The sequence below is a fragment of the Salvelinus alpinus genome, chromosome 39 (assembly GCF_045679555.1).
Source record: "Salvelinus alpinus chromosome 39, SLU_Salpinus.1, whole genome shotgun sequence".
Taxonomy (NCBI): Eukaryota; Metazoa; Chordata; class Actinopteri; order Salmoniformes; family Salmonidae; genus Salvelinus; species Salvelinus alpinus.
In genome coordinates this window covers 5,249,831-5,266,962 of record NC_092124.1, presented here as the reverse complement: position 1 = coordinate 5,266,962, position 17,132 = coordinate 5,249,831, and the positions used below count along the sequence as shown (strand labels likewise).

At 43.0% G+C, this 17,132-nt stretch overlaps 1 protein-coding gene across 11 annotated transcripts in view; it reads right to left on the bottom strand.

The window, feature by feature from the left end:
- LOC139566870 (protocadherin Fat 1-like) overlaps positions 1–17,132 on the bottom strand; it is a 99,937-nt gene that overhangs the window by 68,239 nt on the left and 14,566 nt on the right. For all 11 annotated transcript variants that reach the window (XR_011673173.1, XR_011673172.1, XR_011673175.1 and 8 more), the window contains exon 3: positions 7,908–8,222. Coding sequence is in view for 7 of the 11 variants with exons in the window: in XM_071388194.1 (XP_071244295.1) it covers positions 7,908–8,222 (315 nt within the window). In the remaining 4 variants the exon portion in view is untranslated. The remainder of the gene's footprint in view (positions 1–7,907; positions 8,223–17,132) is intronic.

The window sequence follows — 17,132 nt, the reverse complement described above, 5'->3', positions numbered from 1 at the left end:
CTTAGAGTAGAGAAGGGGTTGTTTGGGTGTTCCTTTAAAGGTGAGCTGCCACAGAGCCGTTGACTGGGGACCATTGATGGGCCTCCGCAGATGTATCATTTAGCTAAGGGAAAGCCGCACTTCACACAGCTTACAAAAGGCCCCTGCCTTCCCCATAAGAGCCCACTTCACGCGTACTAACAGGGATTCAGACAGGGACACAGATTCACACAAGATAGAAACCACTACACACTCGGACAGGGACGTACTGACAGGCACACACACAGACACAGTGTAAGTGGACTCAGACAATACCCTCCCGTGACCCTCCCACACCTGCTGCTAAGAGGGGGTCTTTGTGAAAATGGCTAGCATTTAGCGAAGGAGAGAGAGAGGGACAGCTAAATCCCTTCAAAACTAAAATGCCTGCCCCGCTCCCCTATGCACGCACGCACGCACGCACACACCACACACCACACACCACACACACACACCCCAAGGTGGGATAGGGATGCTTCAGAGGACCATGCTCCCTACCTCATTACCCTCCTACCAGGTAGCTAATAGGACTCACCTAATGGATATTCATAAGAGGGGATATAAACAAATCCCGCGTCCCTCATGGAAACCTATTCCCTACATAGTGCACTTCTTTTGACAGTGGGCCCTGGTCAAAAATAATGCCGTAAGTAGGGAATAGGTTTCCATTAGGGACGCAAAAAGAGGGACCCCTAGCTCACTGTCTCTCTGTAGACGGTTCTCGAGTAGGACGGATACAGGAGATCTGGGGAAATATATCATCTCCAAAACTAATATTCATATGATGGAAGCCGAGGAATTTTGGAAGCTTGGGAATTTTCCCCGACAGGATGTGCAGGACTGCCGATAAGCGGAAGCACAAGGAAGCGCAGTTGCTTACGACCATAAACATAAATAAATATCGACACTGAAGGAACGCAATTTCGGGGACCAATTTTCATAAGGTCAATGTCATCTGTGGTCGTGGTACATTGAAAGCGTATCCGAGCCACCTGGGTGTTACTGATTCTGATTCCCATGGTTAAATGTGACTGGGGTCGTATTCACAGGGCACCAAACGGAAGACAACTGGCTAAAACAGTGAGGGACTTCTCCAATGAGAGGCACAAATGTTCATCTCCCGTTGCAAAACGTTGTGCTAACGGTGTGCCTATAGGAATGCAGCCCTTGTCTGTTTTTTATGGGGGGGGGGGTTCTGTCCAGATGCCTGTTTGAGCGTGTGATTGATGTATGGTTTGGTGACGAGGATGAGTAATTGGATACTGTGGAGCTGATTACCAGCTGGGGTCTACATACTGGCTATACTGTTTATATTATGCCTGAATGTAATGTCTCTGCCTTCAATTGAGAGAGAGAGCGAGAGAGAGAGAGAGAGAGAGAGAGGTAAGAAGAAAAAGGTAGAGCAAAATAGACAGTGAAAGACCGGAAACACCTTGTGTGTAAGTGAGAAAACACCGATCCCCAGGCAGATGACAGACATGTTTTTTTTTGTTTTTACATCGGCTCCTGTGTACATTCCCGTTCTCAGTCACGCGCTGAAGACAGACAGTCTGGTCGGTGTGCAAGGATGTAGATTCAGCTGTTCCCAGAGAGGTGAGGGAGGTGCTTAGGAGCTTAGGAGGGGGCGAGCCGGGAGGAACAGGTGTGCTAAGAGCTCATACTTAATGAACCTTGAAGCCTTGTAGTGCTATAGGCCTCCCTCACACTCTCAGACAGAGAGACAGATGGACACACACGAGGCAGATACACACGCACGCACGCACACACACACACACACACACACACACACACACACACACACACACACACACACACACACACACACACACACACACACACACACACACACACACACACACACACACACACACACACACACACACACACACACACACACACACAAAAAACACCCTACAAAGGTGCAGGTAGCTAGAACCTGTCGATTAGTTTTCCCTGAGAAAAGTATACTCCATCCCTTTCCTTTCTTGCTCCTTTAACAACATTTGGTGTCTCGTGCCAATTGTTCGGCCCCCGAATAGCAGGAAACGGCAGGAAGTTGTTGGTGGTAGTATCCATTTCCTATCTGGCTTCCCCTCGCTATCGGCCTGGGCGCTTTGAAAAACGCGGTGCACATTGTCAGATGTTTTTTCTCTTCCCTTCTAATAGAGAAGGCGTCGCTGAAAGCTGATACGAGTATATCACGGAGTGGATGATTTGAAGTCCGGACCCCACCGGCTATTTTTTTTTTCCTGTTCTAAAGGCTTTTCATACAACTACCGGCATTAGAAATGCATATAAAAGCTGTCAGAGGAAACCATGCTTGCCAACGCAATACCGAGATATTCCTTTTCAATTTACTACAATGACTGGCTCTCGCTAGGAGGAGGCGTTGAGCCCTCATTTTCAATGGTGGCCCCAAAAAAAGAAAAAGAAATCACCTGGGTTTATCTTTCCCGTAAATTTCAATACGCGGGTCAACTGCTGCCGCCAAATGCGGGGGAAACAATGTGGTATACACAACTCTGTCCCACACAGGACATGCCATTGTCAGGACTAAAAGAGGAGGCAGAACTAAGTGAATGGGCTATGCTGTACTGTTGTCAAGTGAAGAACATTGAGTGCCTCATTGTGAAAGGGGAGGTTTTGTGTGTTTGTGCTCCAAGGCTAACTTTCATACAACAGACTATACAATAGTCTCTTGGGCAAGGCCAGTGTTTGATCCTAGGGAACCTTGAACCTATCGTCATAAAAGAGAGTCCTAGAGGGATCGTAGTTAAACACTGAAATACTGAACCAGAGACTATTGGTGCTCTTGCTCTTACAGATCACAATGATCATCACCTTTATCATAATCATCAGCACATGATGACACATTGGTGTATCACCTTTGAACTACATAGGATTGCCAGCTAGTTAGTCTAATTCTATCACAGACTCTCTGCGATATTCTTGTGATCTTTGGCTGACCTCTCCCTCTCCCTCCCTGTTTCCTGAGTGCAAGTGTATTTCCGACGAGAAGTCACGGCTGTTTGAGCACAACCTCTAGTTCCGACATTGTTTAAAGCCCAGTCCAAACCGTCGCAGCAGGCTGCCTTCGTCATTTAAATCCCTCATTTCGCCAGGTATCATTAACAGTAACCGTCTTCCTACTCTCCATCTATACAGGTAGGCAGCTCACGTCCACCTCTTCCTGACGACCGCCCGAGAAATACGCCCCGACCTCGCTTTTAAACGAGAGGCCAAAGCGTTGTAGCGATTTAAAGCGTGGAGAGTGCACGTGAGTGTGGAGGCTTGTACAGAGCAGGAGGTGGGTAACTCGGTAACTCTACTCCTATAAGAGCTCGCTGGGGGTCAAGCCGAGCGAGGGTGGGAAAACAGAAATGTGTTTTCCGACCGGAGCTGTGTTTGAAAAGGACGCTGAACCCACAGAGAGAGAGAGGGGGAGGGACGAATGAGAGAGGAGGAAGGGAGGGAATCCTGTGGTATGTGTATCATGATAAACCTGATCCGCTTCAACACAGCGAGCGGGTGGGTTAGCACTAGATCAGGTGAAGGAGAAAGGGGAAGAGTCGTTCACACCGGCTCTGGATACACACCACTGAGTTATGTGAGGAGGCACATACAACGCTACAAACGCAGACTGCACACATACATTGATGGCCAAGGAGTCAATCTCACAAAGCAGACAGTATTCAAGTGACCCAATTCTCCTTGGCGTCTTCGAAAGACTGGGGAAAAGAAAACATTCAAACTTCCAAACAGCGGGGAGGAACTCTTTTTATTCCAGACCAAGCGAAACCCCAAAACCCATGAATTCCCATTGTCAGCTTTCTCCGAATGGGATTGCCATGGTGTCTTGCGAGAGAGGGAGAGAGCTGGCCTTGCACTTAAATGAAACCCCCAGAGTTACAGGGAACTAAACAGCCGGACTTGTTTACTCTGCAGAAATAAAGTAAGCCTTTCATCCAGGGATTTAGCCAGCCGATACGGGGGCTGCACAGGGAAAAGGGCAAGGTGACACAAAAGCAGCCAGGAGATGAAGCCTTCATCTGCGTTTGAAGCCCTCGGACTGTCAGGCAATAAGCTACAGGAGGAAAATGCTAGCTTCAATGATAGCTAGCTAGCTAGCTAAGCTACACGTGTCTGCAAGGCTCACCAAAATAGGGAAACGGGTGACCCAAAAGTGGCATGAGAAGAAGCCTTCATCTCTCTGCATTTGAAGCTGTCAGACATTAAAGCAGAAAGCTGAAGGGAAGAAATGTTAGCTTCAAAGCTAATAAGCTAGCTAGCTACACGTGTGTATGCAACGTTTGCCAAAACCCACACATACAACACACACAATTTTTTTCCTTTATTTTTTCCCCACCCCTTTCTAGAGCTTTGTAGATATGCCAAAACAGGGCCTTGCTCCCGTTGCTGTTTTTGAACATATAATTACAGAGCGTGCTGTCCTGTAATATGTGGGGAGAATGTCATATTGAGTTGATAATGTCGACCGGGTATGAAGCCAATCTTCATCCTTCGTAATGGTAGTGATATGGAACATAAAAAGTTAATGTGTCTCTCTCTCTCCATATTAATGCACATAGAACTGATTTAGTTAAGTTTATCTTTGAACAAATGTGTCCCATTCACTTCTGAATATTACATTTAATGTATTCAGCAACAGTTGAGATGCACTCAAATCTCTCTCTACCTTCCCTCCCGCACTCTCACTCACTCTCTCTCTCTCTCTCCCTCCCTCCCTGTCCTCCAGAGAAATTGCACAAACACATTTACGGGGGCAGTGATTTAGTTGAAGTTTCTCTTTGTACAAGCCGCCTCTTTGTCGAAACCTGATGCTCGGAGCCCTGGTGTTCCACTGATAAAAAATGTAAAACACTTTGATATGCATGAATGGGTTTCATCCCTCGCTCACCGCCGTCCTTCGTGTAAACCATTTGAGAAGGCCTACAAAGCAACCGGAGAAGCGGTGCGTGTTTGGAGCATAAACAGGTAGATTCAGCAGCCCCGTAAAGCTTTGAGTTTCATAAATACCCCGTAATCTGGAAGGGGGGGGAATATTTGCTGGTAATATGTAGGCTAAGAAGGAGCATTTGGTTCAAAGGGCAAGTTGAAATCTGCTCTGTGGTAGCTAAATAGGGTCGTTTTTGGAACATCCAAGAACAATGCGTCGAAAGACCGTGACACATATTGGATACGTTAGGAGGCAAAAACACCCAACTACAATACACTACAGTGGAAGCGACTATGGGGCCGATCTAGAGCAGCTAACCGGAAAATAGACAGACGGACACGTCAATTCACTTTCTCAGACACACCTTTGGCTTTTCAACAGTTGAGCGGTGACGTGCTTTCCATCTCAGAGGTCAAATGAAAATCACTGGACGTCAGCCCAAATCAATGGCCGGGGTCAAATATGGATCTGCCCATTGATCAGAGGGCACCAATGGAGCTCTTAAGGGAACACAGTAAAATAGAATCAGACAATCCTGTTAAAACGGAGGGTGAAATTAAACCTCTTCGGCTGATCAGATCCTATGTGATTAATCACCGGTGTGCATTCATGTCTAGGCTGGTCTGCTCTATATACTAACTACAGATAGGAGAAACTCAAATCGAGGCCAACTCTTAAATTATCTCGACAGCATGAGTCTGGTGAACTCATCTCTACTAGTCTATACTGTAAACCACTTCAAGAATGCCTATGTCACGCCCTGACCTTAGAGATCCTTATTTATTCTCTATGTTTGGTTAGGTCAGCGTGTGACTCAGGTGGGAGAATCTATGTTTTCTATTTCTTTGTTGTTTTTGCCTAGTGTGGTTCCCAATCAGAGGCAGCTGTCTATCGTTGTCTCTGATTGGGGATCATATAATAGTTGTCATTTTCCGTTTGGGTTTTGTGGGGTGTTGTTTTCCGTTTAGTATCTGTGCCTGACGGAACTGTTCCCTTTCGTTTTTTGTATTCGTTATTTTTGTTTGAGTGATTCTTGACAATAAAGATCATGAACACTTTCCCCGCTGCGCTTTGGTCTTATTCCGACGACAGCCGTTACAGCCTGCTCCACTTCAAGAATGCCTGCTCCGTTGCAAGATAAATACACTTTACTCACTGTGTTCAGGATGTCTTATCTGTCTAAGTGGAATCTTACAGTCAACCCACACACACACACACCCACACTCACAAACCTTCCACCTCCCACACAACTCCCACCTTAATTATCAAACCTATGCCTAAATGATCTAAATGCAGACAAATGCGCCTTAGAATGAAAAGAAAGAAAGAAAAAAACGTTCTCTTTCTTTCTTCCCTTTCTTTTCCGTCTCTCCTTGGAGAGTTGCCATTAGTCGGGAAAGCTGGAGAGAGCATGCTACATGACGAACCCTTATTTGGTCAAGAACATTTACATTGGCCCCTGCTATAACAAAAATAACCACAGTTTGTTGATTGGAGGACCGCCTTGCAATATGGGACCACACAAGTCAATAGGGGAAATTGAGAGAGACGATTGCTCTACCGCCCATTCCTCATGTCAGTTTAAATGAGTTCTTTGCATTTAAAGCAAAAAGAGACTAGTATGCAAAACTCAGAGGAAGGATTTAAATTAGTTTGTTAATTAGCAGTTACTGAAAGACATACAAGGTTGCACAATGCAATCAAAGTAAACAGGCTTGTTTGTAATGAGCATTCTGTGTTAATTATTAAAAGGGGACATACAAATATAATTTTTTTGATTGACTTGATTCAGTCTAGCAAACTTTTCATATTGAGCTGCTGTTATGCCTTGTAGCGTCTAACTGCTTCGGTAACCCAACTGTAATTACATAACTGGGCATGGGGCCTGCAGATAAGGCCTTTGAAGTCCAGACTGAATTGTAATGAAAGCCAACTGAACAAAGTCAAGCTCTATGATATTATACTAATAAATCACATTCATATATAATAACATGGTATCTGTCCAACTGAATATAAAGTGTGAACAATTCCTCAAAACCCCACCAAAAATAACAGACAGTCCTCTGAAAAAACTACAACATCCACATTCAAAAACTTCGGCTTCCATTTCAAAAGCTTCAGTTTGCAACTTGTACTCCTTTTACTAATATTTCCGGTCATGTTGAAGTCAAATCACTGTCTGCTCCAGTGGGCTTCACCCCCCTCAAGAATAACGATGAAATATTCAACGTTCGTCCATTTTCAGAACACCATATGTGAACACACTGTGCTCTGTGGGTAGTGGGAAAAACCCCTGTAGACATCACTCCTATCGACCATGCTAAAATTGCGTGGGCATACTGGAGATACCGAAGGCTTCTTATAAAACAAGAACAAAAATATTGATATCACCTAGATAACCTACAACTGCCCCCGTGTACCCTCAAAGTCTCAAAGGGCAATTGAACATCTATTCTTTCTACATTTATTCTTTATGTAGAAGCGATATTCATGACCTTGTGAGAGGAGTTGGATTCTTTCAAGTGATGAAATTGGACATGACATTACATACACTTGACTCTCAGTCGGTATGTAGCCTATTGCCTACAATCTGTTAGGCAATGGTTAATTGATTGCTGGCCACATTATACGTGGGAGGATAAATCCAAGGCACTGTACATGCTTCGTGTTTCATATTACAGAACACACGCATTGGAATAGACAAAGCAAAAGACAAGGCCATTTCCAATACATTTCATTGTACCACAAATGGATAACATTAAAAACACGTATGAACTTAACTGGTTGTTTTCTGTCTTCCTTTACTATTCTGTCAATGCACTTCATTTAAAGCATAGTAGCACTACACATGTTTGCCTGCGAGAATTCAATTCCACCTTGGGAATCAATAAAGTTAAATTCAGCAAAGTGGCGGCCTTTGCCTTCGTCTTACCCATCTTGGAGTTGATGGCGAAAAATCCCTGCGGGTTGCCACTGGTGATCTTGTAGGAGAGCTTGTCGCCGGCCCGGGCGTCCGGGTCCACCGCCTCGATCTGGATGATGGACACGTCCTTGGGCGAGTTCTCCGCAACCGACGGGTAGTAGACAGGCTCAGAGGTCTGCGGCGCATTGTCGTTGACGTCCTGGACCTCCACGTAGACCTCCACGAAGGCCGAGAGGGGCACCACGCCACCGTCCGTGGCGTACACAGTCAGCCAATAGTGCGGGGTGGTCTCGTGGTCCAGGAGTTCCTGGGTTCTGATGACCCCTGGGATAAAGAAAGAGAGAATAATTAGTTCTTAGGGCTCTTTTATTATGAAAGATAAATAAATATATTTTTTTATATGGAAAACCATAGGGATAGCCGCCTTTTTTTCAATTTTTGCCCAAATTACATACCCAAATCTAACTGCCTGTAGCTCAGGCCCTGAAGCAAGAATATGCATATTCTTGGTACCATTTAAAAAGAAAAACTTTGAAGTTTGTGGAAATGTGAATTGAATGTAGGAGAATATAACACAATAGATCTGGTGGAAGAAAATACAAAGAGAAAACCAACCAGTGTTTTTTTACCACCATATTTGAAATGCAAGAGAAAGGTCACTGTTATAGCCGTCACTCTGGTTATAATTCCGATAGTGTCCACAAGATGGCAGCAGTGTATGTGCAACATTTCAGATGGATAACTTGAAGAATGACTGACCTACAAGACTTTTAGTGTGAAGTCCCTAGAGTCATTTGGGTAAATCGTGAAGGAAACATTCACATTCATATTCAATTTTTCTGCAAGAATATCATCAAATCTGTATACTTGGACTTTGATTCAGCTTTCCAAGTATTACTAGCCCTATTATAAGTTCAACATTTGCAAAACAACCAGTTTCCATAACTTCATAACTCTGAATATCTTTATAATTTTTGTCCAACATGAAAAGGCATGCTGTCGTACAAGGTTATTACCTACATTTTACGACATATACATGGTTTCTGGATACTCCCGTAAAGCCCATCTAGCTAGCTTTGTTTGAACCCGATTGGTGCTTATTTGAGAAAGATACAGCCGTTCAAGTGATGGCCGCCCGAGTCATTGGCGTGCCATGAAGGCGTAGCTCTCTGATCAAATATGGTATCCTATAGGATATACTACACCCCTAATGAAATAGTGTATTCTTGTAACCTTCTAGGGTCTCTGAGGAATAGATACGAACGTGATTTGACTCATTCAAACAGCGTTTAGGGTGAGATTTTCACAGATTCCTTTCTTTGCAAATTGAACGAGTGGAAATGCAAAATTGATCGTGTGTGCTATATGGACCTTTTTAGGATATGAAAAATTATTTTATTTAACAAAACGACATTTCATGTTATCTCTGGGACCCTTTGGATGATAAATCAGAGCAAGATTTCAAAATGTAAGTACACATTTCACCTTCAGAGGTGAATTTATCAAACCTATCGCGTTGAAAAAAGTGTTTTGTTGTTAGGAGCTCTCCTCAAACAATAGCATGGCATTTTTTCGCAGTAATAGCTACTGTAAATTGGACAGTGCAGTTATGTTAACAAGAATTTAAGTTTTCAGCCGATATAAGACACTTATATGTACCGACGTGTTGTTTCTCTAAAATCTGCAATCTTGACAAAACGCGCTGCATGATTTACAACTGTCCCATTGACGGAACGCCGATCCTTATGAAGATTTATGTAAGAGAAATTCATATAATTGTTTGATATGGAAAACCATTTCACTCGCAGCTTTTTAGATGGAAATTGTCTTAGTCCATACATATAAAAACAATAAGGCCATCACTCAAAAAGTAGTTCAAAGAGCATTCAGCATTCTGCTATGGGGATCACACACAAACGCTTAGGAAAAATGGATTTTTCAGTATGTAGATAGCACTTGAAAGAGAACAAAGAAAAAAAGAGAAAGGAAAGATATTTTAATCATGGGTAGGTGTCGGTGCACAGCAGTGGGGGGAATATGGTAGGGTAGAAGGTTGGTATTGACATCAGCCCCTGCTGTCTGTTTCTACATGACAGGCCTGGTGTTTTACAGCAGGCCATATGCCATGACGGGCCTATAGCTTTCAGCTGAACAAACAGAGGAGCTTTCAAAGACCTGTTAGGACTAACATTTCACAACAATACTCCCCCCCGATGACTGAAAGGAGATCAGTGGTGGAACCATCAAAACGGCACACTAGAAAGCAGTCTAGTCAGCAATCCTCCTCTGGATGGGTGTACAGTTGTTTCCCTCGAGGATTACCCAACGTTTATGATGTGCTTTCTCATGCACATTTTATTTGGGGCTTTAAATATATATCTGATCATTATGCAGGCTTGTGTTGTGTCATGTCAGGGCTAAAGCAATAGGAAATGACTCAGTTGTTAAGCAGACAATCTCTAGAAAATCTCTTTCCACACGATTTCAGTAAACATTAACATTTTTTTTTTTAAAGGTCACAATGACCTGTTATCGAAAGCAATAAAAAAGTGAAATCATTGGCCCGGCCCACCGCCGACGATAATAAATGATAATAAAGCCAGGGCGTGGGCCTGGTTCCCGTGTATAGGCAAGCGGTAATCGCATACTGCTGTGCACTAGATATGGCAGAGAGTCTATAACACTGTCCTAGTGTGCCATATACCGAAGAATGATAAGACACTGCTCCATGGCACCTCTCCTACTTTTCCTACGGCCTGCCTTTCAAAAACCTTTGTTGCTCCCTGTAACTCAATCACTTGCACTGCAGGTCTGTAACCGAGAGAGAGGCCTACCTTTCGCCTCAGGGGGGAAAAGAAAGATTCCGGAAAAAGAGAGAACTCCAAAACACCTGTCACTGACATTTCACTTTTCAGAGGTTTCAGAGTTTTTATTCACCTCAGATTTACTGTATCTTATGTCTGAGTCTGAGGTGCTTTTTGTCATTACTCATCATTACTGCTAGCCAGGGATAGCGGTTAGCTTGAGGCGTGTAATAAGGCAGGGAGACAGTGCGGCAAAGGGGGAAATGGATAGCACTGTAACACTCCATAACACTTCCTACAGCCATGTGACGGTATAACCTGACCCAGAAAATACTCACACCCCTTGACTTATTCCACATTTTGTTTTCTTACAGCCTGAATTTAAAATTGATTACATTTTTTTTTTAAATGTCACCTACACATCATGTCAAAGTGGAATTATGTATTTTGAAATTTCTACAATTTAATAACATATTTAAAGCTGCAATGTAGTGAGTTAGTAAGTTTTCCAATTTCTCAATAAGAAAGGCACCTATATTGGTAGATGGGTAAAACAAATGCAGATGCTGAATATCCCTTTGAGCATTGTGAAGTTATTAATTACACTTTGGATGGTGTATCAATACACCCAGTCACTACAAATATATAGACGTCCTTCCTAACTCAGTTGCCGGAGAGGAAGGATACCACTCAGGGATTTCACCATGAGGCCAATGGTGACTTTAACACAGTTACAGAGTTGAATGGCTGTGATAGGAGAAGCCTGAGGATGGATCAACATTGTAGTTACAAAACTGTAGTTACAACATTGTTGTAGAAACATTTATGGAATCACTACTGTAAGTCGCTTTGGATAAGAGCATCTGCTATTTGACCAAAATGCTAAAATGTAGTTACTCCAATATACTAACCGAATTGTCAAGGGGAAAAGAAGGAAAAACATGCATCCTGTTTGCAAGAAGGCACTAAAGTAATACTGCAAAAATACTGCCCTCTCCATATTTTCAAGCATAGTGGTAGCTGCATCATGTTATGGTATTAGGCTTGGACGGTATACCGTACATTTTAATATTTGTAGTTACTTTTTAAGTAAATACCTGCAGTCAACTTGTGCAATAGGTTAGGAGATAAAGCAGATCGCGTTCTTCATTTCATCTGTCACATTATTTTTCATTATGAAGCTTACCGTTGTTCCCCAGAGCAGTTGAACCGGTCGCGTGTTTGTTTGTAAATAGCACAACTGGTGAAAGTGGGAGCAGCTGAGACCAGCTGTGTATTGACAGGGATCGCGTTTTATATTGAAAGTAACCAATCTTTTTTTGGGCTTCAAAAGAGTGATCAGCGACGTGCAGCTATAGTTTTCCTTCACAGAAAATACATTAGTGCAACACGTCCGGCAGAAAATAGCTTCCTTTTCATCAGATGACAACAGAAGTGCAACAACAAGTAAATGAGCTAACAATGAAAAAGCAAAGTCTTTTTTGCAAAAAAACAATGCATGGCCATCATATTTCTAATGTTTATCATAGAAAAAATGTAACCAGCTACATTTCCTAATGTTTCGCTTAAAGTTAATATTGCATTTTACCTGAGAAAAGTAGGCTGGCTACACTGAGAAAAGTAGTTACACATCAGTCAGAGCGCTGTCGTTTAATAGAATGCTCATTCGTGAATTCTCATCCGAGTGGAAAAGTGCAACTGAAGCACAACATGTTTGATGCTGAGCAAAAATTACAATAAGAAGCATTTTAGATCTGCATTTACAAAACATAGCAATATATTTCTTATGCGTTTTATTATTTTTTTAAATGCGAAAAACAAAACAATTCGGAGACAGGTCGATCCCTAAGTTTAACTTGCTAGTTATCTAAGTAAGTGGCTGAATTAATAAGGTCACGGGGCATCATATTGTGTTAGCTTTCTGCCGTGTTTGAGAAGCCAAAGCCCTTTGAATGAGTTATCTGTACAGCTACCACTGCAGCTTGATTTCCTTGCGTTTTTTCTCCTCTCCGTTCTAGGCCCATCTGCTCCTCCCCCATCTTCTCCAAGCAGAGCAGGCAGGGCCGTTGCCCTAGCGACTCCCAGACTCCATGGTCTTTTTTCAGTTTTTTGGCGCCCCTTGTGTACTAAGCCAGTAATATGGATACCGCCCAACCCTAACGGATATGCTTGTAACCGTTTTCACACGATAAAAAATGTACGGAATGGAGCAAAGCACAGACAAAATCCTAGAGGAAAACCTGGTTCATTCTGCTTTCAACCAGACACTAGGAGACAAATTCACCTTTCAACAGGACAATAACCTAAAACACAAGGCCAAATCTACACTGGAGTTGCTTACCAAGAAGACAGTGAATGTTCCTGAGTGGCCGAGTTACAGTTTTGACTTAAATCTACCTGAACATTTAAAGCAAGACCTGAAAATGGTTGTCTAGTAATGACCAACAACCAATTTGACAGAGCTTGAAGAATTGTTGAAAGAATAATGGACAAATGTTTCACAATCCAGGTGTGGAAAGCTCTTAAAGAGACTTACCCAGAAAGAATCACAGCTGTAATCGCTGCCAAAGGTACTTCTACAAAGTATTGACTCAGATTACTTAAATTAGATATTTTTGTACTTTATTTTACTACATTTGCAAACATTTCTAAAAACCTGTTTTCACTTTGTCATTATGGGGTATTGTGTGTAGATGGGTGAGAAAAATATATATTTAATCAATTTTGAATTCAGGCTGTAACACAACAATTAGTTAAGTAAAGGGGTATGAATTAAGTAAGGGGGTATGAATACTTGCTGAAGGCATGCAGGGTGTAATATGGTCAATGTCATATGGGCATACAGGGTTGTCAAGGCTTGCTGGCTGGCACCGAATGTGAAATGCACCCAAAAGGGCCATCGTGAGGTGGAAATCTTTTTTAAAAAAAGTGATTATATAACGAAGTAAACAGATTACAAAAATATATTGCCAAACAGAAAGTAGTCAAAATGTGCAAGTGTGAGTTTTTTCTCACGGAAGCACTGTCGACTACTCACTACACTCGTTGAGATAGCTTCTGGGAGGAACAGATGTGCAGGGATTTGCAAATGTGAAGCACGAATAAGAAACGTGAGTGCTAATCTGACTGCTAGCGTCCTGCGAGAGCATCGGGAAAGAGTATGAGTGAGTGTGAGAGGTGGAGAGAGAGAGAGAGAGGGTGGAGACTGGGAAAAGGAGTGAGGATGAGATGGAGAGAGCGGTTGAGTGGGTGAAAGAAAATGGAGTGAGAGACTAAGATAGAGGGGAGTGTGTGTGTGTGTGTGTGTGTGTGTGTGTGTGTGTGTGTGTGTGTGTGTGTGTGTGTGTGTGTGTGTGTGTGTGTGTGTGTGTGTGTGTGTGTGTGTGCGTTGTACTTTTCCGTGTAAGGATGAGGATGTGTTCTAATCAGACTAAGTGTGTGTGATAGAAGGTGAAAGAGAACAGGTAGAGCGAGAGGGATGAGACATTTGTTGTGCCCGTGCAAAGACGATGCCCCTGCTTGAGTGCTCATCCGTTTGACTGGGAGACACTGGCATAACAGAACCATTCCACTCAGGAGTGTCAGGCTTTTAAGCAGCCCGCTGCCAACCCTAAAGCCATTGGCATGGAGAAGAATACTTTATATTAGTGCAGTTCTGCACTGCAACAGGTGGCTAACAACAAGACTACATCGTCATAGAGGACCTTGACCCAAACTCACCCCTCACAGGAAACGTAAACAAACTGTGGTAGATGAGGTCAATTTGTACGATAGCATTGTAATGGTCGACCGGCAGAAGTAAGAAAGTCCCAATCTTTTTTTTATAGTTTGATGAGGCTCTGGCGCCTAGAATAGTTCAATTTAAAGAGAACCCATTTCGATGAACCTCTAACTGAACACAATGACAATCAGTTGGCATCTACTTTTTATTCAAACATGAATGCGTGACTGGCTTTAAATAGACCTACTAGAAGACAAAGCATCTATCGAAACATATCAAATCAATAGTTGGCTGGATAATTACTCACGGAGTGTATAAATGATGAATCAGAAGGATTTAGCCACCACACCCATACCATTTCATTCCATTTCCTCATGAGTGTCAGGCTTTTAGCAGCCCACTACCAGCCCTTAAGCCATCAGCAAAGAGAAGATGGCTTTATATTACTGAAGTTCTGCACTGCTACCGCAATTATCACTGAATTATAACAGTGAATTATTGTAAAGCACAGAACACCGAAAGAGTTATCACAGTTATCAGATTAATGTTTGTTTGTATCAATTCATCCCGGAAAGGATGGGTTGCCAATTAACGATGTGACACGAAAATAAAATGTCATTCATTCATTCTAGTGGTGACTAACAACAAGAATACATAGTCATAGAGGACCTTGACCCTTAAAAACTGTGGTAGGTAAGGCCAACATGTACGATAGCAATGTAATGGTTGACTGGCGGAAGTAAGAAAGCCCAAATCTTGTATCTTTTTTATAGTTTGATGAGGCTCTGACGCCAAGAATATGAAGTTCAATTCAAAGAGAAAACCATTTCAATTAAACTATTGCTGAACACAATGACAATTTCAGTTGACATCTACTTGTTATTCAAACATGAATGCGTGACTGGCTTTAAATAGACCTACTAGAAGACAAAGCATCTATCGAAACAATAGTTGGCTGTATAAATGTGTATAAATGATAAATCTGAGGTATTTAGCCATCGCACCTATACTTCTAGGCTAGTCAAATGAGGAAGTTGCAAAATGTGCCCTTGAGGCAATAAAAACAGTTCAAAGCCTAGGCAACCTACCCAGCCAGACTTACTCTCTCTCCTTTCTTTCCCTCTTCCTTGCATACCCTACGGCTACACCTTCCACAGCCACCTAGCACAGCAGTTAGGCTACACAATAAAAAGAGCTAACGGCTAACGCTGTTCCTACAATTCTGCCATCTCATATAGGCGTGTGAACTGCAAAGTGTGTTCATTTCAATCAGTCTCCGGGAACAGGTCCACCGTGACATTTACTCAATAGCTAGTTACAGCGGGGGAGGCTGGAAGAAGTCCGCTGCGCAACACATAGGCGCTGAGTGTTGTTTTGACAAAATGGTGAAATAACATGGTTGTGGTTCGAGGCGCCGAGGAAAATGGCAGAGGAGGTCTGGAGGTCTGAGGACAGAAAACATTTAAGTAGATTGGATAAAGCCAGCTGATCCAGGGGAAAAACAAAAATGTACCACACAGTGGGGGTAGTAACTGCGGAACTATACTATGATGTTCCCTATTTAGTTCAGAGGATGAGGTGTACTCAGTATTTCTGGCATGTATAGGGCCAAGGTCCCTGTCATGAAAGGGGGTAATTAGTGGGCGGGGGGCTAAATTGGGGAGAAACAAACTCTTTTCCCCAGAAGGCCTTGTAACTACAATGGCGCCGCCACAAATGGAGGGGATTGCACATGTCATGGATATCAAAAGCTGGCAATTGAAACAAATTAGAGCGCCAAAAAGATTAGCAGTTGTCAAAAAAGGATTAGGATTTGCAAAATCTTGTTTATCCCCCGTGCTTATTTTCATATGGTAGCACGCCGTCTACTTCAGAAACTGAGTCAATATCACATTTTTCTGGCATTGAAAACATGTAATGAGGAATTAGGCTGCAGTCAACTTTACACAGCCCAGAGAAAAACTAGTTTCACCGTTTTTCTATTGTCGACAAAGATATCTACAGAAGTCGAGATGGTCTTCCGGTGACCTTCACAACAAGAGGCCGTACAGGAATAATTTACGCGCTTCGGAGACCACGAGAGAACAAAAAACGTGTCTTCTCAAGACCGAGAGATCAGCTCTTTCGGCTTACGCCAGCACTCCCTTGGTCGGCACTTGAAAAAGTCAGACGTCTGCTTTGAACCACCTCTTGGTAATTCTGCTCTCCTTTCCCCTCGCATTCCTCAGCCTTCTTAGGACTCCTGCCTCACATGTCTACATAAACTTTCTCAGTACCCCCCCCCTCTTCTCTTTCCACCGGCCCTGGCGAAATGCTTCAAATTCCTCCACCACGTAGAGCCCTGGGTGTATTAGAAATAGAGTCCTGAGCTAAGCTTCCCATGCCCCCGCAACTTAAATCAAATCGTATCTTTGGTTCCAAGAGTTCTCAGAAGCTAAGCCCTGCACTTCCAACATTTTTCAGTCCATACTGTAAGTATTAATTCCTGAAACTTTTGAAAAATTCACAAGGCTATGAAGTGCAGCCAAAGGAGGAAAAAATCCACCTCATGGGATGACCACATAGCCTACAGGGCTCGCTGTCGCACTCATCGTCTTTATTACTTTATAGAATGGTGGATATTTCTGAATACTGCAGACAGCTCGAGTTACACACGGTAACACATCGGCTAAAGGCTTAGAATCACCATGCAAAAGAGGACTTAGCAGG